At 37.0% G+C, this 20,857-nt stretch overlaps 1 protein-coding gene across 1 annotated transcript in view; it reads left to right on the top strand.

The window, feature by feature from the left end:
• Positions 1–20,857, top strand: part of LOC136245218 (uncharacterized) — a 79,371-nt gene that overhangs the window by 9,514 nt on the left and 49,000 nt on the right. Inside the window, exons 3-9 of the mRNA XM_066036714.1 lie at positions 8,157–8,306; positions 8,934–9,053; positions 9,204–9,505; positions 11,894–12,044; positions 13,978–14,115; positions 14,179–14,385; positions 18,234–18,371. Coding sequence (XP_065892786.1) covers positions 8,157–8,306; positions 8,934–9,053; positions 9,204–9,505; positions 11,894–12,044; positions 13,978–14,115; positions 14,179–14,385; positions 18,234–18,371 — 1,206 coding nt within the window. The remainder of the gene's footprint in view (positions 1–8,156; positions 8,307–8,933; positions 9,054–9,203; positions 9,506–11,893; positions 12,045–13,977; positions 14,116–14,178; positions 14,386–18,233; positions 18,372–20,857) is intronic.

Genomic DNA, 20,857 nt, shown 5'->3' with positions numbered 1-20,857 from the left:
TTTCTAGCTGATCTCTCTACAGGGTGATTTGTTTGTAGCTGAACTGTCTATAAAGTGATTTATTTGTAGCTGATCTCTCTGCAGGTTGATTTGTTTTAGCTGAACTCTCTACAGGGTGATTTACTTGTAGCTGAACTCCTTACATTGTGTCTAGTTTGTAGCTGATCTCTCTACAGGGTGATTTGTTTGTAGCTGATCTCTCTACAAGTTGATTTGTGTGTAGCTGATCTTTCTACAGGTTGATTTGTTTGTAGCCGATCTCTCTACAGGGTAATTTGTTTGTAGCTGAACTCTGTACAAGGTGCTTTTTTGTAGGTGATCTCACTGCAGGTTGATTTGTTTGTAGCTGAACTCACTAAAGGGTGATTTGCTTGTAGCTGAACTCCTTACATTGTGTCTAGTTTCTAGGTGATCTCTCTACAGGGTGATTTGTTTGTAGCTGAACTCTCTATAAGGTGATTTGTTTGCAGCTGAACTCTCTACATTGTGGTTTCTTTGTTGCTGAACTCTCTACAGGGTGTTTTGCTTGTAGCTAAACTCTCTACAGGGTGATTTGTTTCTAGCTTATCTCTCTACAGGTTGATTTGTGTGTAACTGATCTCTCTACAAGCTGATTTGTTTGTAGCTGAATTCTCTGCAAAGTGTTTTGTTTGTAGCTGACCTCTCTTCAGGGTGATTTGTTTCTAGCTGATCTTTCTACAGGGTGATTTTTTTGTAGCTGACCTCTCTTCAGGGTGATTTGTTTCTAGCTGATCTCTCTACAGGGTGATTTTTTCTAGCTGACCTCTCTTCAGGGTGATTTGTTTCTAGCTGATAGCTCTGCAGGTTGATTTGCTTGTAGATGAACTCTCTACAGGGTACCTTGCTTGTAGCTGAACTCCTTACTTTGTGTCTAGTTTTAAGCTGATCTCTCTACAGGGTGATTTGTTTCTAGCTGAACTCCTTACATTGTGTGTAGTTTCTAGCTGATCTCTCTACAGGGTGATTTGTTTGTAGCTGATCTCTATACAAGTTGATTTGTGTGTAGCTGATCTTTCTGCAGGGTGATTTGTTTGTAGCCGATCTCTCTACAAGGTAATTTGTTTGTAGCTGAACTATCTATAAGGTGATTTGTATGTAGCTAATCTCTCTGCAGATTGATTTGTTTTAGCTGAACTCTGATTTGTTTTTAGCTTATCTCTGTACAGGTTGATTTGTGTGTAACTGATCTCTCTACAAGCTGATTTGTTTGTAGCTGATCACTCTGCAGGTTGATTTGTTTCTAGATGATCTCCCTACAGGTTGATTTGTTTGTTGCTGATCGCTCTAAAGGTTGATTTGTTTGTAGCTGAACTCTCTGCAAAATGTTTTGTTTGTAGTTGATCTCTCTACAAGGTGATTTTTTGTAGCTGACCTCTCTTCAGGGTGATTTGTTTCTAGCTGATATCTCTACAGGGTGATTTTTTGTAGCTGACCTCTCTTCAGGGTGATTTGTTTCTAGCTGATCGCTCTACAGGTTGGTTTGTTTGTAGCTGAACTCTCTACACGGTGATTTGCTTGTAGCTGAACTCCTTACATTGTGTCTAGTTTCTAGCTGATCTTTCTACAGGGTGATTTGTTTGTAGCTGATCTCTCTACAAGTTGAATTGTGTGTAGCTGATCTCTCTGCAGGTTGATTTGTTTGTAGCCAATCTCTCTACTAGGTAATTTGTTTGTAGCTGAACTGTCTAAAAGGTGATTTGTTTGTAGATGAACTCTCTACAGGGTGATTTATTTGTAGCCAATCTCTCTACAGGGCAATTTGTTTGTAGCTGAACTCTCTATAAGGTGATTTGTTTGTAGTTGATCTCTCTGCAGGTTGATTTGTTTTAGCTGAACTCTCTACAGGCTGATTTGTTTGTAGCCGATCTCTCTACAGGGTAATTTGTTTGTAGCTGAACTCTCTACAAGTTGATTTGTGTGTAGCTGATCTCTCTGCAGGTTGATTTGTTTGTAGCCGATCTCTCTACAGGGCAATTTGTTTGTAGCTGATCTCTCTACAGGGTGATTTTTTTGTAGCTGACCTCTCTTCAGGGTGATTTGTTTCTAGCTGATCTCTCTACAGGGTGATTTTTTGTAGCTGACCTCTCTTCAGGGTGATTTGTTTCTAGCTGATTGCTCTACAGGTTGATTTGTTTGTAGATGAACTCTCTACAGGGTAATTTGCTTGTAGCTGAACTCCTTACTTTGTGTCTAGTTTGTAGCTGATCTCTCTACAGGGTGATTTGTTTGTAGCTGATCTCTATACAAGGTCATTTGTTTGTAGCTGAACTATCTATAAGGTGATTTGTACGTAGCTGATCTCTCTGCAGATTGATTTGTTTTAGCTGAACTCTCTACAGGGTGATTTGTTTCTAGCTTATCTCTCTACAGATTAATTTGTTTGTTGCTGATCGTTCTAAAGGTTGATTTGTTTGTAGCTGAACTCTCTACAAAGTGTTTTGTTTGTAGTTGATTTCTCTACAAGGTGATTTTTTGTAGCTGACCTCTCTTCAGGGTGATTTGTTTCTAGCTGATATCTCTACAGGGTGATTTTTTGTAGTTGACCTCTCTTCAGGGTGATTTGTTTCTAGCTGATTGCTCTACAGGTTGGTTTGTTTGTAGCTGAACTCTCTACACGGTGATTTGCTTGTAGCTGAACTCCTTACATTGTGTCTAGTTTGTAGCTGATCTCTCTACAGGGTGATTTGTTTGTAGCTGATCTCTCTACAAGTTGAATTGTGTGTAGCTGATCTCTCTGCAGGTTGATTTCTTTGTAGCCGATCTCTCTACAGGGTAATTTGTTTGTAGCTGAACTGTCTATAAGGTGATTTGTTTGTAGCTGATCTCTCTGCAGGTTGATTTGTTTTAGCTGAACTCTCTACAGGGTGATTGCTTGTAGCTGAATTCCTTACATTGTGTCTAGTTTCTAGCTGATGTCTCTACAGGGTGATTTTTTGTAGCTGAACTCTCTACAGGGTGATTTGTTTCTAGCTTATCTCTCTACAGGTAGATTTGTGTTGATTTGTTCATTGCTGATCGCTCTAAAGGTTGATTTGTTGCAGCTGAACACCCTGCAAAGTGTTTTGTTTGTAGCTGATCACTCTAAAGGGTAATTTGTTTGTAGCTGAACTCTCTCCACAGTGACTTGTGTGTAGCTGAATTCTGTGTAACTGATTTCTCTAGAGAGTGACTTAATTGTAGCTGAATTCACTACACAGTGCATGACTTGTTTATAGCTGAACTTTCTTCAGTGTGACTTGTAATGTTCTGAATCTCTATAGTGATATATTTGCTTAACTCTCCACATGGTGACTGTCTTGCTGAACTGTCTATAAGATTAACTGTTTGCAGCTGAACTCCCTACAGAATAACTTGTGATGTAATAAAATTCTATAATGGAATAAATAAATTAGCCGAATGCTCTATTAGGGTGACTGTTCTATTAGAGTATCTCGATCTCGCATTTGCTACACGGAGTTGGCTTTCGAATCATAACTCAGTGGTTTGTAAACCGATTCTTCTGTACTACTGCAAGGACTTTCTATGAAGATTATTCCAGCTATACACCGATTTTCAGCTCATTGCTATAAGCGGTTTGTCTAGTAGGGGTGAAAACTAATATTTTTTTATTCATAAAAATCGATCGCGTAATTGTGACACAGGTTGGGTTTTGTGTCATATCTCCGTGGTCTTTATCTAGATTCCTTTCAAACCACCAAAAGGCACTCCTACGAAGGTTACTCCATCTACATAGCAATTTTCAACTCATTCCATGTAGTGGTTTACCCTGTAGGTGTGACAACAAATCGATCTTGTTTTACGCGAATAATCGGTCATAACTCCTGAACCATTCATCAGATGTGTACCAAAGTTGATGCTAAGATTCGCCGTTGGACTCCCTTTCTGTGTGCCAAATTTCAAGGCGATCGGAGTACGCATTTTCTTGTTATAGCAATTTTTGCAAGTGTGCGAAAAGACGAAGAAGAAAAAAATGAAGAAAAAAAAACGAAACTTTGGCAGCTCGTATCTCGGAAATGGCTGGAGCGATTTCCTTCAAATTTGGAATGTAGACTCCCTTGGCTGGCGGGCAACTGTGTAGCAAATTTGGTTCCAATCAGATAAGTGATCACCGAGATACAAAGGTGTGAAAATGACGTTTTCGTTCTTCCTGTCAATATACTCACGGTGTGGCGCGCCGGCTTCTTGGGCCGCACGACACACTACCGTGTGTCTTGATCTACTTTACCAGTTAGGCACTGGAGGGTGTACACAGAAGGCAGAGCCTGTTCGAGGTGTTTACCCATAGCCTAGAAGCCTAAGCGAAAATCTTTGAGCTAAATATCCTAAAGTGAAACGGGACAAATACCTAGAAGGGCTGAAGAAAAGGCAACCCCATCGTGACTTGATCCGCAGTCCACCCAAGTATTAGTTTTTACGCCTACTAGGCAAACCGCTAAGAGCAATGAGCTGAAAATCAGTGTATAGCTGGAATAATCTTCATAGAAAGTCCTTGCAGTAGTATAGAAGAATTGGATTACAAACCACTTAGTTATGATTCGAAAGCCAACTTCGTGTAGCAAATGCGAGATCGAGATACTCTAATAGAACAGTCACCCTAATAGAGCATTCAGCTAATTTATTTACTCCTAGAATTCTATTACATTACAAGTTATTCTGTAGAGACTTCAGCTGAAAACAGTTAATCTTATAGACAGTTCAGCGAGAAGCAAGTCACCCTGTGGAGAAGTAAGCTACAATTATATCACTGTAGAGATTCAGAACATTACAAGTCACACCGAAGAGAGTTCAGCTATAAATAAGTCATGCACCCTGTAGAGAGTTCACCTACAATTAAATCACTCTCTAGAGAATTCAGCTACACACAAATCACTGTGCAGAGAGTTCAGCTACAAACAAATTATCCTGTAGAGAGATCAGCTACAAACAAAACACTTTGCAGAGAGTTCAGCTACAAACAAATCAATCTTTAGAGTGATCAGCAACAAACAAATCAACTTGTAGAGAGATCAGCTAGAAACAAATCAACCTGCAGAGAGATCAGCTACAAACAAATCAGCTTGTAGAGAGATCAGTTACACACAAATCAACCTGTAGAGAGATAAGCTAGAAACAAATCACCCTGTAGAGAGTTCAGCTAAAACAAATCAACCTGCAGAGAGATCAGCTACAAGCATATCACCTTATAGACAGTTCATCTACAAACAAATTACCCTGTAGAGAGATCGACTACAAACAAATCAACTTGCAGAGAGATCAGCTACACACAAATCAACTTGTAGAGAGATCAGCTAGAAACAAATCACCCTGTAGAGAGTTCAGCTACAAACAAATCAATGTGCAGAGAGATCAACTACAAACAAATCACCCTGTAGAGAGATCATCTAGGAACTAGACACAATGTAAGGAGTTCAGCTACAAGCAATACACCCTGTTGAGATTTCAGCTACAAACAAATCAACCTGTAGAGCGATCAGCTAGAAACAAATCACCCTGAAGAGAGGTCAGCTACAAAAAATCACCCTGTAGAGAGATCAGCTAGAAACAAATCACCCTGTAGAGACTTCAGCTACAAATAAATCAACCTGCAGAGAGATCAGCTACAAACAAATCACCCTGTAGAGAGATCAACTAGAGACTAGACACAATGTAAGGAGTTCAGCTACAAGCAAATCACCCTTTAGAGAGTTCAGCTACAAACAAATCAACCTGCAGAGAGATCAAATCACCTTATGGAGAGTTCAGCTACAAACAAATTGCCCTGTAGAGAGATCAGTTACAAACAAATCAACCTGCAGAGAGATCAGCTACACAAAAATCAACTTGTAGAGAGATCAGCTACAAGCAAATCACACTGTGGAGATCAGCTAGAAACTAGACACAATGTAAGGAGTTCAGCTACAAGCAAATCACCCTGTAGAGATTTCAGCTGCAAACAAATCACCCTATAGAGAGATCAGCTAGAAACTAGACACCATGTAAAGAGTTCAGCTATAGAAGAGGTCACCTTAAAGAGAGTTTAGCTACAAAGAAACCATCATGTAGAGAGTTCAGCTGCAAACAAATTACTCTGTATAGAGTTCAGCTAGAAAAAGTCACCTTGTAGAGAGTTCAGCTACAAAGAAACTGTCATGTAGAGAGTTCAGCCTCAAACAAATTACCGTATAGAGAATTCAACAACAAACAAATCGCCCTGTAGAGGGATCAGCTAGAAGAAGTTACCTTGTAGAGAGTTCAGCTACAAAGAAACCATCATGTAGAGAGTTCAGCTACAAAGAAATCACCCTGTAGAGAGTTCAGCTAGAAGAAGTCACCTTGTAGAGAGTTCAGCTACAAAGAAACCACCATGGATGTAGAGAGTTTAGCTGCAAACAAATCACCTGTAGAGAGTTCAGCTAGAAGAAGTCACTTTGTAGAGAGTTCAGCTACAAAGAAACCATCATGTAGAGAGTTCAGCTACAAAGAAAGCACCATGTAGAGAGTTTAGCTGCAAACAAATCACCTGTAGAGAGTTCAGCTAGAAACAAATCACCCTGTACAGAGATCAGCTAGAAGAGGTCACCTTGTAGAGAGTTCAGCTACAAAGAAACCATCATGTGGAGAGTTCAGCTACAAAGAAATCACCCTGTAGAAAGTTCAGCTAGAAGAAGTCACCTTGTAGAGAGTTCAGCTACAAAGAAACCATCATGTACAGAGTTCAGCTACAAAGAAACCACCATGGATGTAGAGAGTTTAGCTGCAAACAAATCACCTGTAGAGAGTTCTGCTAGAAACAAATCACCCTGTAGAGAAATCAGCTAGAAGAATTTATCTTGTAGAGAGTTCAGCTACAAAGAAACCATCCTGTATACAGTTCAGCTATATTTTAAGTCACCCAGTACAGAGATCAGCTGCTAAAAAATATCCAGTGGGGAATAATGGGCATGTAATAAATATATGTATATAATTTGTATAATTACTAATAAAATCAAAAATAATTGAAGTATTAAAAATCTTCTATAAGTTCTTTTCTTCTTCCTGTGGTAAATAAAAAAACACATGGGTTAAAAAGCCCCAAAGCCAGCCATAGGCTGGCTTTGCAGTATACAAATACAAAAAGAAGTGATATCTAATCAAAAACAGCCAAGCTGTAAAAAAAGGTGCGGCCCCCAAAAAGGCCATGGTGAAAAAAGATGTGAAATCCAAGGTGGCGGCCAAGAAATGGCTGTGATGGTAGGTTAATGGTAAAAATTTTAATAACGACAATTCAGGTGAATTTTGTGCCACTTGGTCTTGGTATCAAATTCACCTGAATTGTCGCTATTAAAATTTTTACCATTAACCTACCATCACAGCCATTTCTTGGCCGCCACCTTGGATTTCACATCTTTTTTCACCATGGCCTTTTTGGGGGCCACACCTTTTTTACAGCTTGGCTGTTTTTGATTAGATTATATATATCTGGTGAACCTATGCATATCGTACTAGAAGAAGGAGTGGTGCCAGGCTTATTATTTTCATCTGAACACATGCCCCAACTATCAATTACTGAAATAATGAAGTAGTCATTATGTTTTATTTTCAGCTGTGTTCAGCCCATCACACATGAAGAACACTACAAGAAAAGGACCGCTGTAATGCTGTATGATGACCTCTGTAATGCTGTGTAAGTTACCTGTCACAACAGAAATTCTTAGGGAAACCATCACACAGAGCTGCCACAAATTGACACCTTGCATTGTCAACAAAGACAAATGGAGGACACAGGTAAGCGTGTATCGTAAGTACTGCAGTATGCCAAAAGGTATCTGTCTGGCTAAAGCGGTATTGAACTGTGAAAATGTCAAGTCTGTCCATCCCCTTAGTCATTGTATCGACATAATTATGTTTGCCTAATGGCATCAGGTAGTCAGTCAGTGGAAAATCTTACTGAATAAATTTTTTAGCAACCTTTTGGGATCATTTCAGGTCATACTGAAGACACATTTTAGCTTGGTTATACCTCACCAATACTGCCAAGATGTCATGAAGGTATTGTGAGAGTGGTTTCTGTTCAATATTTTTTTGAGGGGAAATACTCCATTGTTGCTAGTATACAATACCATCACTGGATGATAAAATGAATAGTAGCACATAATAATATTATTTTATTACTATAGCACCACCTGTTATTGGACCAAAAGGACCAAAGGGGTTAATAGGTTATCCTGGAGATACTGGTAGTCCAGGAATACCAGGAGCACCAGGATTTGATGGAACTCCAGGATTAAAAGGAGCTAATGGTGATAAGGGACATTATGGTCCTACAGGTATATACTTTACAAGTTTATAATGTTTGCTGTATAAACATTTATGTATATACACAACATGGAACAGTATGCTTCACCTTATAATATAACAATAAACCTACATATACCTTTCAGCTATTTTCCACACCTATCTTAAAGAACTGATCGGTGAGTTAGTCAGTTAGTCAAAAACAGTTAGCTTGTCAACCTCACTTAGTTAATGGTGTGTGTAACAATATATTAAGGCAAAAATTTCTTCAGTTTGATATTAGAGTGTAAAGTGGAGTTATACTGATTGCTATTGTTATTGTTATTAGTGCTTTACAGTGACCAGCACTGAAGGACTGACAGCAACATGTGCTGCAGCCTGTTCGCTCATACATCGTAACCATGCAAAATGATCTTATTAATGCATTCATGATATAAGATGGGGTTTGACTATCAGGATTAAGCATATGCTATTTAGCTTCAATTCAAAATAATAATCACTGCAATGCACAAGTTATGTATTGTATTTGAGTGGAATGTGCGAATTTATATACACACAAGACAATTATGAATATTAGTAGTCACATGCTTTTAAGCTTTCTCAATAACTATCAGCTGTATTTTAAAGATTTTTCTAGTTCACAAGTAGTTTACTTACAGGAGAAGATGGAGTAACTGGTGATAGTGGGGATAAAGGAGATCCTGGTGTCTGTGGACCACCTGGTCGTCCTGGAGATGATATAGTTTGTATGTTGGGAAGGGAATCTGATAATGTTACCAGTGAGTTAGTGTAAAACAATTATGCAGTTATTGAGCATTAAACAACTCTTAAGTGAAAGATACTGTGTTGTAGGGTACACATTGCAATATTCTAAGACCTTTATGATTTTCTTAATCTTATGTACTACCACCCTTTATATGCTATTGTAGTTGTACAGTGTCCATCAGGATGTCCTAATGGTGCAAAAGGAGGTAGAGGTGACAGAGGTGATCCTGGATCAATAGGACTAACTGGACCAGTGGGTGTCAAAGGAAACAAAGGCCTACCTGGCCCTCGTGGGTTTGCTGGCATATCAGGTCCACCAGGAGATAATGGAGAAAACGGAAAAGAAGGAAGAAGAGGTAGTCAAGGAGCTAGAGGGTTACCAGGATTGCCAGGAATTCCTGGACCAGCAGGAATACCAGGTTCAAGTGTTGGTTGTGCTGAATATGATGGAGTTGATTTCCAGCCTGTAAGTTGTACTCACTCAGTAACAGATGCACACAATACACACAGTAACACAGAGGGTGAACTTTATTATCTTCAGGCTTTGAGTTTCAAAGGGTCAAAGTAAGAGACAAACTGAAAAAAAGAGAAAGCATAAAGCATGAAAATATCCTAATAAAGCAGCTTATCAAATATTCTAATAAGTTATATATCACATTTAATTATTATTGTCTGGGGTATGTTAAGGCTATCTGAGCTACTGTTGTTGCCAAAGCTAAGCTGTAAAGCAGCTAAACCTAGGGAGGTTAGGGAACATACTCCCTCCAGGATGATTTAATACAACTCTAGAAGCTAATAGACATCATAGATACAGTATTGTAGCTGCTTTTTAGGTGATTTTTTGAAGGGCAAGAAAAACCCAAAACACTATGATCCCTAATAATTATACAGTACTATACAGTGGAACCTCAGTTATTGGGACCAGGATTGGTCCATAAGTCTGAAAACTCCATATCTCTGAAATTGTGCATAAACAATTTGAAATAGCATTTAAAATATCAATATTTTAACTACCCTAATAGAACAGTCACTACTCTAATAGAGAACAGTCATATCCATAGTTCGGTTAACCAAGAATCCTAATAACTGGGGTCCATATAACTGGGGTCCAAATAACTGGGGTCTGTATAACTGAGGATCCACTGTATCTAACCTCAGATTTCCTTCAAAACTGGCACAGCATAATCAAGCCCAAAAGTGCCTTCAGAACAACCCCAATTCTTTCCAAATAGTTTTTATGGAAATTTTAGAAATATCTTATTTAACTGATTTTTTTGCTAACTGATTAACTATAGTATGTATGCATTGAGCTGGATCCTCAAAAACATTTAATAACTCATGGATGCAACTGTACACAATCTTGAAATTTGGCTCATTTGTAGCACTGCTTGACCTGCTAAAAATGTTTCAAAATCTTTTCATTCAAATGCCTGACACAATATTTACAGTGAATCCAAATTTCCACCATACATTTCCTATGTGAAGCCATAAATTGCAGTATCTATTACAACCCTTTCCCAAACTTGTAATGGAGCCAAACCACACAAGTCTATTGATGACACTTTTACTGTCATCACTAATCATCTAGTTGGCTGAAATGTTAATTAATTCTCTGCACTTTTCATTTTTAACTAACTGATGCCTTCAGATAAGCAAAACTCAACAGTGCATAAGGCTGTGCACTTGATTCATTCACTGCTTGACATTGCTTTGTCCCAAGATGTACCTTTTTGCTAACCCAGTATGTACAATACACACATCACGGACATACCTTTGTCCTCCAGTTATTTTCACCGACAATGCAAAGTGTTGGTTTGTGGTAGCTTGATATGGTTCCTCTGTGGCTGTGGTGGTAGCTATTACTCTTGTCCGTTTCTCAATGGTGATTGCAGAGACACTTCTCATACTGTTCTTCATTTATATCGCTGTGTAATAGGTGGAATATAGCTGAAGACAAAGTGTAATGGCTTCTGTACTTGATTGTTGGAGAACGTGTTCAGACACAAAATTAATTTTATGTCATAGAACTCTTTACAATGCCACATTGTTGAGTAAAATTCTTCACACGGTTACTACTATCAACATCATAGTTAGCTTGTAGACATTCATTATTTGTGTATAAAAAGTTTCACAGATGAATCAATTGTTTCAAATGGCATGTACTTACTGTGAGTGGAGGAACTGACAACTACAGGACATCTGTTACATTCTTAATGCCTGGTAGTGATAAGATTGCTTGAATGATTCTGGACATGTAGGAGAAGAGTCAGATTTGAAAACCGTTCATGTAGAGTAGATGTAAATAATAATTTTAAAAATATGTATAACTTAAAGCTTATGGTATTTGAATCAGTCACAGGGATAATGTTAACAGTAGGGTTGTGTGTTACTGATATGTTTTACTTACAATTATTGTAAATAAGGTGGCCATGCAATAATTGCAAGTATTGCATGTCAAATACATATATTATTGTATTATCATTGGGCTGTAATAGAATAAATTATGCATTGGTACAACATACATGCATTCCCAAACATAGTAAAGATACTTTTGACATAACCATTGATTTATAATTTATAATTTTAATATGAGCCTGTTGCACCCCCACAAACGGATGAATTGCACTGCTAGCAAAACATATAATATTGCACCAATAGCATTCCTGTAATTTACCTGATTATTCCAGAATATTTTTCACAAAGTATATTATTCCCAAATTAATATTTTCTAACATAATTAACACATGTCAAAGATCGTGAATCAATTCTGCCAGGCACCAGTTTGTGTTGTAACCTGGCTAGTACCTGAGGGGTGGAATGCAATATTTTATACAATACAATAATGTAGATACAGTTTATTTCAGCCACACAAGAAGACATTGATGATGTGAAAGCCTTGTTGATGGAGCCCAGTCAGGAAATAGCTGAAAGGATGATGAATTCCAGCTTTCCTTTGCTACAAGAGCTAGCAAGCATCGTTGTTGCTACTAGCTACAGATATTTTGGTAAGAAACTGGTGTTGTACAAATCATGTGTACTATTAATTAGGCATCATGGCTTTTCTGGCCTTAAAATATCACCCTAAAACCAGCCACAGTTTTCTTTCACGGCAGCGTTCCAGAATTGGTTAGGTGTAATTGAGGCCAAAAATGTTTTCAGAGCAAAATTTTACAAAATTTTTAAAAATCTGAATTTTCTGCTATTGTAACGGTAACTGACTGCCTACTACCCAAGCATAACTCCACAATGGATAAGGTTATGGGCTTGATTTCTTCATTGTTTGTGCTGCTTCATCCTGAGATGTGCCTACAATGCATGCAATCGTGGACTTTCCTTTGTCCTGTTATGTGTCCCACTGACAATGCAAGGTGTCGATCAGTGCTAGCATGATATGGTTTCTCCATGGCTATGTTGACTAGCTATCATACTAAATGCCTGTACTTCCATAGCAAATGGATTGATTGTAGAGACACTTCTTGTACTGTAATTTGTTTGTAACACTGGCAGAACATAGCTGAAATTGAAACATCCTTTACAGTAATCGATAGTTGGGGCACACACTCAGACACAAACTTAATTTTATGGTATTCGTGGTTCCATTCTTTCTTTTGATGCTTTATGTTTGGGTTCAGTAGTCATAATCATGTGATAAGGAAAAAATATATTAAATTGATGAAAGGAAAATAAAGTAGTGAAACAAGAAAATAGCTAAACAGCAGTGAACTAAGAGAGGTTGTCCACACCTGCAGATATACTAATGGTCATTTAATCCCTAATTCAGTCATGGTTATGGACTGAGTTTAGGTATTACATGTCCATTAGTATATCTGCAGGTATAGACAATCTCTCTTAGTTCACTGCTGTTTAGCTATTTTCTTGTTTCACTACATTTTTTCCAACCCAACTTAAAATTCCTTCTATTTGTGTATATATGAATGCTAGCTGTGTTGCTGTGCACATGTTAAGAGTGTGCCCAATATTAAGTAATTTGTCTTAGACTTAACATGGAATATTACAAGTTGTTTGCTCATATATAGTTGATTGACTTGAAAGTACTTTAATGGGTTTGATTGAATGCAAATTCTGTAAAATTTTAAACACATGACTCTTGTGAGCATTTTAGTGTAGCTCTTGACTTTCAGCATAGCTGTTCCTCTTAGTTTTTGACTATGCTCTGCCTATTACCCAGTTATCCTCCTTATATCAACTGTTGGAGGCACAAGCAAGAATTATGGACCATTCATGTATATTATTCACATAGAAATTATTAATGCAAAAATAATGTTGGGATTTAAGTGATAAAAAGTAGTGAAACATAATATGAATAATTACAGCATAGCTAAGTAAAAAAATTCCTATGTTGGCATGTTGTAACAATTTTTTGTTCAATGTCAAAGTAGGGATTTCTCACTGAGCTATGCTGTAATCATTCATTTCTTGTTTCACTATTTTTATCACTTAAATCCCAACATTATTTTTGATTTAGTATATGAATTATACATAAATTGTCCATGATTCTTGCTTTGTGCCTCCAAAAGTTGATATAAGAAGATTGATTCTAGGAAAACTTCACATATTGTTTTCCTTATGTATAGTGGGTAATGAGTAGAGCTTAGCTAAAAACTAAGAGAAACAGCTATGCCGAAAGTCAAGAGCTGCACTAAAATGCTCACAAAAGAGTCATGTGTTGGAACATTTTAGCAGACAACTAAACTGTCAGTGCTGATTTTGTTCAGAGGCACATTGCTGATAACCAATGTAAACTGGTAGTCCATCATAAATACATCTTCAGAAGAGGTGTTTGCATAAAGGTGACTATACTGCTGTTGCCTCTTATTAAGATCATTAAATTGTGACCCAAATATAAAGTGGTTTTGCTACACGTACAAGTGTATTGGTGGTATGTAATTGTATTGTATTATCCTTCATTGTACACAGACCTCAGTGTGTCCTTCAGTCAGTCAGTCTACAAAATCAATGAAGGAGTTAGGCTTGTGCAACCTGAACTAGTTCTCACTAACCAATCATCAACTGATATTACTGTACGAGTTTTTAGCACTGATAAAACAGCTACTGGTGAGTAATTAGTTAGATGAATCAGAATGATCACTAATGTAAGTTACTGTATCCATTTTACAGGAGGAGGTGTTGATTATAATTTAGGACTACACACTGTTACATTTCCTGCTGGAGTCACCAGGGTCTTATTTAGAGTCCCCATAAATGATGATATTATAGGTGAAGAAGATGAGGAGTTCACTCTCACTATTGATCCAACCTCACTACCCGCTAATCTTGCTCGTGTTACCCCTAGTGTAGCCACTGTTACCATTGTGAATGATGATGGTATGTTAATATAATGACCCAATGTAGCTAGCTTGACTGTTTAAAGGCACATCCACAAAACTATCAGTAACTGGTAACTACAACTAAAATAACTGATGTTGCTGTGGGGCTGAGTAAGTATACTAAACAGTCTAAAACCAAATTTCAATTGTACCTTTTCTGAAATTACACATTACTATCCACAGTACATTTAAAGGCTTCTCTTAGAATCACACTTTACTGGTCACTTGACAGCCTTTTGTATTACTAACCGTGTCTGTCAAAAATTAACTAGTCAATTGAGTTGGGATAGCTACTTAAGGAAAAAACTAGTTACCACTCTCTTTTTACTTTCATCTCATGTTCTGTCTGTTAATCATGAAGAACAGTATACATAGAATGTAGCTGTATATGGTGCAATAGTGTTCTGGCTTTTAAAGTATGATTACTACTTACTATATGACTATTTATAGTTACTATTGTAGCTTATTTACACTTTAGACAGTATTCCTAGTTGCAAGTTACTATTTACAAAGCTTGTAGCTAGTATATTACTTAGTTACTTTGTTAAAAAGTAATAAAGTACTCAGTTATTTACAAAAGTAACTAAAGTAATTTTGCTAGTCTAAGAAAAATCTTTCAAATAACTTGTATTTTAGATTCAGCGGAAATATGTGAATGGATTTGAGATAACCCGGCTTCCATGCACACAAAATCAAACTCACATTTTACCAGAAATGTATTGCTGGCCAAATACACTGTCATATTCCACTTCATCTTTTCTTCAAAACTGGTGAGTCTGGATTCTGCAACAGCATTTATCGGACTTATGAGTAGAGGTCAATGGTCATGACTTTGTTAAAATGGTGTGTATAGTGAGCAAGAAAGCTCAGACAGCTCACCAGTTGTGTTCTCCTTCTTTTGTGAGTAATTTGAGTGCTAGAAGGGTCCATAGAGAGCTCTAATCGGACATCTGGATTCCATTCATCTTCTTGCTTCTCCTATAGTAAGCCCACAAACACCACCCTATTACTACCACCGATATTATTACCTGTACAAAATAGTTGACCAAAATCAGGGAATACCATACAGCAGATTATGTGTGTAATGTCAACTGAACCCTCTACAGAGTGACACGTTTGTAGTTGAACTCCCTTTAAGGTGACTTGTGGCATAGACAGCGTGACTTGTAATATAATTGAACTCTACACTCTGTATAATTTATTTTTACAATTGAACTCTCTCAGTATGTAGCTGAAATTCCTGCAAAGTGACTTGTTTGTAGCCACTACCGGGTGTCTTGTTTCTAAATGATCTCTCCACAGGTTCCTGGCTGTACTCTCTACACAATGACTTGTTTGTAGCTGAACTTTGTACAGGATGGCTTGTTTGTAACTGAACTTTCTACAAGGTGAGTTGTTTGTAACTGAACTCTCTACACTGTTATTTGATTGGAGCTGAACTGTATACAAGATGACTTGCAACTTACTGAGATTTACTTTAATATCCCATTTAATGTTGCCAGATTGAAGCTTGATTGGAGTGTGTATTTGTGTTTTATGGCAAATTTTGCAAAGTGTGCAAAATAAGCAGAAAATGAAGAAAAGACCAAAGAAAAAACCCGAAACTTTGGTCACTCATGTCTCAAAATGGTTCGGGAAACTTTCATCAAATTTGGTTAGTGGACTCCACTAAATACCTAGCAGAGATAATTCTACAACATAATTGCTTCCAATTGATTAAGCAATCATGGAGCTACATATGCATAAATAGCATTTACTTTCTACCTGTCAATACACCCATACATGGTGTGATGCACTGGCTTATTGTACCGCACGACACACTACCGTGTCTCTTGAACAATGTAGGAATTTTCCTCATAGCTAGGCCCCGGCCAATTATGCTGAAATAATGTAAAGCATGTTAGATGATCAATACCATCAAGCATAATGCTAGCATAATAGTGACAATATTTGAAAAATTAATTAAAATGTATAATAGGTACGTTCCTGAAAGATAATCACTGCCAATAGTATTATTAGTGATTTTAAGAACATGTAATATAACGTAATTAATCATTTCTTTGTTGGTCATTAACACTTAAGATCGAAATACTCTAATAGAGCAGTCATTTACTCTAATGCAGCAGTCTGAAAACACTAATCTAGTCTAATAAAACAGTCAGTTCTTGAGCATAATCTTGGTTTTGAAAGCACAATTTTGAGTACAATAGGCTTAAGTAGTTTTGAACAATAATAGGTAAAATTTTGGGCTTAATAGGCCAGGGCCTACCCATATAGCCATGTTCCAATACCATCATTTATATCTCTTGTTTCTCTAATGCTTATAGCCTGGATGTCTACTTTATTTTACAAGTACAAGGAAACATTAGGCAATTCAAATTAATCCCTAATTGAACTTTAAAAAACTCTTTGTATTTGTTTGTTTACTTTTTTGTAACATTACGTGGTGAACTTGTGCACACTGCATCAAATGAAAGAATGGCACCAGATTTAGTTTTTCATCAGAATACATGCTTCAACAATCATTATTGACAAAGCAAAGTAGCTAATTTTCAGCTGAAACAGATTGCATTTCCATTTACATATTCCATCGTGTAAGTGCTGTTTTCAAACACAAGGTTTCAAATACAACCACTATTGAAGCACATTTACCCAATCTGTAGTATGCTCAGCCCATTGTACAGTATTACAAATGAAGAACACTATGAGAGCACCTCTGTAATCAATCCAGTCACTATGGAACATGCAGATAATTCCTGGGGGAAGCCACCGAGCAATTGACAACTTGAGCTGTCAGTAATGAGAATTGGAATACAAAGGAGGACACAGGAAAGTTAATGATGTCTTCATACTGCAGTATCTGTCTGGCTGGAGTAATGTAAAACAAGCTAGCGATTATTGAGATAAACTTGTCTATAAAGAAATCATATAGTCAGTCAATCAATCATTCGGGAAGTAGAACATTCTTCTAATTAACTTATGTAGTAATTTATGGAAGCACTTTTGGGCTTGGTTATACTCAACAATACATCCATGGCACCGTGAAGATATTATGATTGTGAGGCTGGTTTCTGGTTAATATTATTTTGTGACGGATTGCAAACCTCTGTGATCCCTACTATATGTACACCACCACTACCTTACTGTATGATAATTTTAACTACACTATAACATAATTGTGACCCATTCTGGGAAAACCGGTCTTATTGCCTATTTAAAAGTTTCAAGAAATGCCAGTTTAAAGTATTTAGTGTGTTGTAGCTTGCCAATGGTTGAAGCTATTTGTACCAAATTTTCACATGTTTTACACCCATTCCTTACCTTCCAGAGTATCCACTGTGTGATTAGCATACAGCTAAGTTTCCCACCGTTATAGATAGTTTTAAAACTATGGTTGACTGTATCAAGCAATCTCCAAAATGGGAGAAAGGCATTGGCCTGGAAGGAGGGCAAGAGGCTGTTTAAAAATTCAAAAAGGAAGATGTAGGGATGAATTAGGCTAGGTTATGGGGGACTCAGGTGTCAGGAAATTTACAGGACAGGCCTTTACTCAACACCACGGAGCTGTACAGCCACACACAGCCATCCCTAGGCTGACCAGAGCTCCATTAAGACTCCACACCACACGTCCAGATCACCACTGGGCTTGGGAAAAGCAGCCAGCAAAAGCAGACCACTCAAGTCTAACTGATTTTGATTGTGAAATCATATAGCTTTGTGTTCTGGGTGAAAAATCAGATCTGCTGACATGGTCAATAAGACCGGTTTTCCCACACTGGGTCACAATTGTAGGTACATGTAATTGCCTTCTAGTTGTACACAGCTTATTTTGTACATGTACTGTAGCTATCACTGTTGCATTCAGTCAGTCATCATACAGAATTGATGAAGATGATGGACCAGCGCAACCTGTACTAGTTCTCAGTAACCCATCATCAACTGATATTACTATACAAGTTAGAGATATTGAGAATACTGCCACTAGTGAGTGAAGTAACATCATCACAAAATGCTAATAGTAGTAATCTAATCCATGTTGTGAAAAAGGGCGCATATGAAACAAATGTGACATCAAAGGTGATAGCCAAGAAATAACCATATCATTGCTGTCATTTCATGGCTCCCACCTTTGATATCACATGATTCACATCCAGCTATTTTTGGAAGTATGCACCCTTTTTCACAGCTTAGGTGTTTTATTATTACTATTATTACTACTATTATTACTAACACTTTACAGTGACCAGCACTGAAGGTCTGACAGCAACATGTGTTGCAGCCTTTTGGATTAGATATGATTTCTTTTTGTATATACATGTACCAAAGCTGGTCACAGGCCAGCATTGGGGCCGGTTTTGTCTATCTACAGGTAAACAGAAAGCCTCACATTAACACTAATTTTGGATTAGTTTTGTATTGTTTTGTTACTTCATATACAAACAACGTAACTTCTATTTTAACTGCAGACTGTGGAATTCTCTATCAACTATCAAAATGGACCTATCTACAATTACCATCAAAAATCAAACTAAATCATTCTTCTGGAAACATTTTATTGCTAACTCGACTCTCATAAACTCCACTATCTCTGTCCATGTAGTTCCTGTATCAACTACTTCTCGAACATGAACTTTGATCATATCTAGTCCTGCCCAGATCACAATTCATCACATTAATTTCTCTCTTATTTCTCAACTATTTTAATTTGTTGTAAGCTAAGTAGTTATGTTACTGTTATTTTAGGTTAAGTAATTATATGTAATGTAGTTTTTGGATGCTGGCACATAATGCCAGTATTCCAAAAAGTGTAATTTTTACATAAATATAGCTAGTTTATTTCATTGCATCTGTTACTACTTTTTACACTGTAAAGTCTGTAAACAAATAAATCAATAAATAAAATTAATATTATTTGTTGAAAGTTTTGTATGCATAATTATATAACTGCTCTAGTATGGTATCTTGAAGCACATTTGTTAGCATTTTGCTTTTTTCACCCGGTTTTCTTTCCAGCAATTTTTGTCACCTATTAACCTATTATAGTCCATATTAAGCTCCATATTTTTCTCCTACTACGTAGCTACAATTTCACACCTTAATGTAACTGTTCTATTAGAGTATCTCACATTTCACTTGCTTTTACCCATATTGACTGGTATATAGTACAGAGTATAATTATATTGCTTATCATATGTCACTCTTCTGTTGGAGCATCAATCTCCGCTTGCTCCAACAATTAGCTATGTACTGCTAATTATTTTACTGCTCTAATAGAACATCTCATTCTTTGTGCTAATTTTGTTCCTTAGTGTCCACTTCCCAAAAATTGCACCTCATTTTGATCATTGCTTTTACTCACCTGTTATGCCTGACAAGAAACAAGAATCGACAAATTCCTACTTGTATGGTTGGTTTTCATGTTATAGCTCATTAATATTTGAAACATTACTGAAGGTTTGTGCTTTGATAGTTTATCAATGCGTACAAGCTTGCATAAGTGGTCCGGGCAGTAAGCGTAACTACATTGTCTCTGACTGTGAATCTATTAGTATTAGATCATGTGATTGTTATGTACATTAGCTGAGGGGTCACCAACTCCCTCTGCAATTCCCCAAATATGTGTATGAGAGTCCTACTTTTTAAGAATTTATGTATTATATCAAAGTATTTGCACTTCTACTGGTGCATGAAATGGGACAGTAGATGACAGGCCACCACAGATGCTTCAACAGTGGTGTCCTTTGTACATAAACATTTGTCAGTTTGTTTCTCCAAGTAGTCATCATAGCTACTTAGTCACTGTCAAAGCAATCTTCATCATCATTGTTTAATAATTCTTAGCTATATCCACTTGCACCAGTCATAAACTTATAGAAACAAAAATATTTCATCTTGTAGATGATTCAGATTTCAGGATTTCTAAATATTTATGGATTTCTCAAAAAGTGTGTTGTTGGTGACCCATTGGGAGTTTACATGTATATAGCATATTTTTTGACTATTTAATATTTTTAGTACTCTAACAGAGCACACAAGGACTAGTACTTTTAATGAAACGCAAATGCTATGTTCTAAAGAATATCCATTGATATACATAGATCTATGAATTTATATACTTTGGTATTCTGGAATAGCTTTCATTCATAGAGTGAAAATTGGATAAGGCAAGCAACTAACAGTGGTGGCTAAGTGGTAAAAGGTTGAGGCATAAAGGTGTGAAGGTCCCTGGACCAGACCCTGGACAAATCTTTTTCAATGTTATTCACTTATTCATGCATGTTATTTTACATCTCCGTGACTATTCTGTTAGAATATCTGAATTGTACTTGCTCCACATGTTTGATTTTTGCTTTATATCTTCTTAGCTAACACTCTCCATACTTTCAAATCACAAAGGTTTGATGTACAGTGGTAAATTTATCAACATATTTTTATATGCACACATGACACACAATGAACTTACAATTTTT

This window comes from Dysidea avara, chromosome 15, assembly GCF_963678975.1.
Source record: "Dysidea avara chromosome 15, odDysAvar1.4, whole genome shotgun sequence".
Classification (NCBI taxonomy): domain Eukaryota; kingdom Metazoa; phylum Porifera; class Demospongiae; order Dictyoceratida; family Dysideidae; genus Dysidea; species Dysidea avara.
This window is presented reverse-complemented; position numbering and strand designations above follow the sequence as displayed.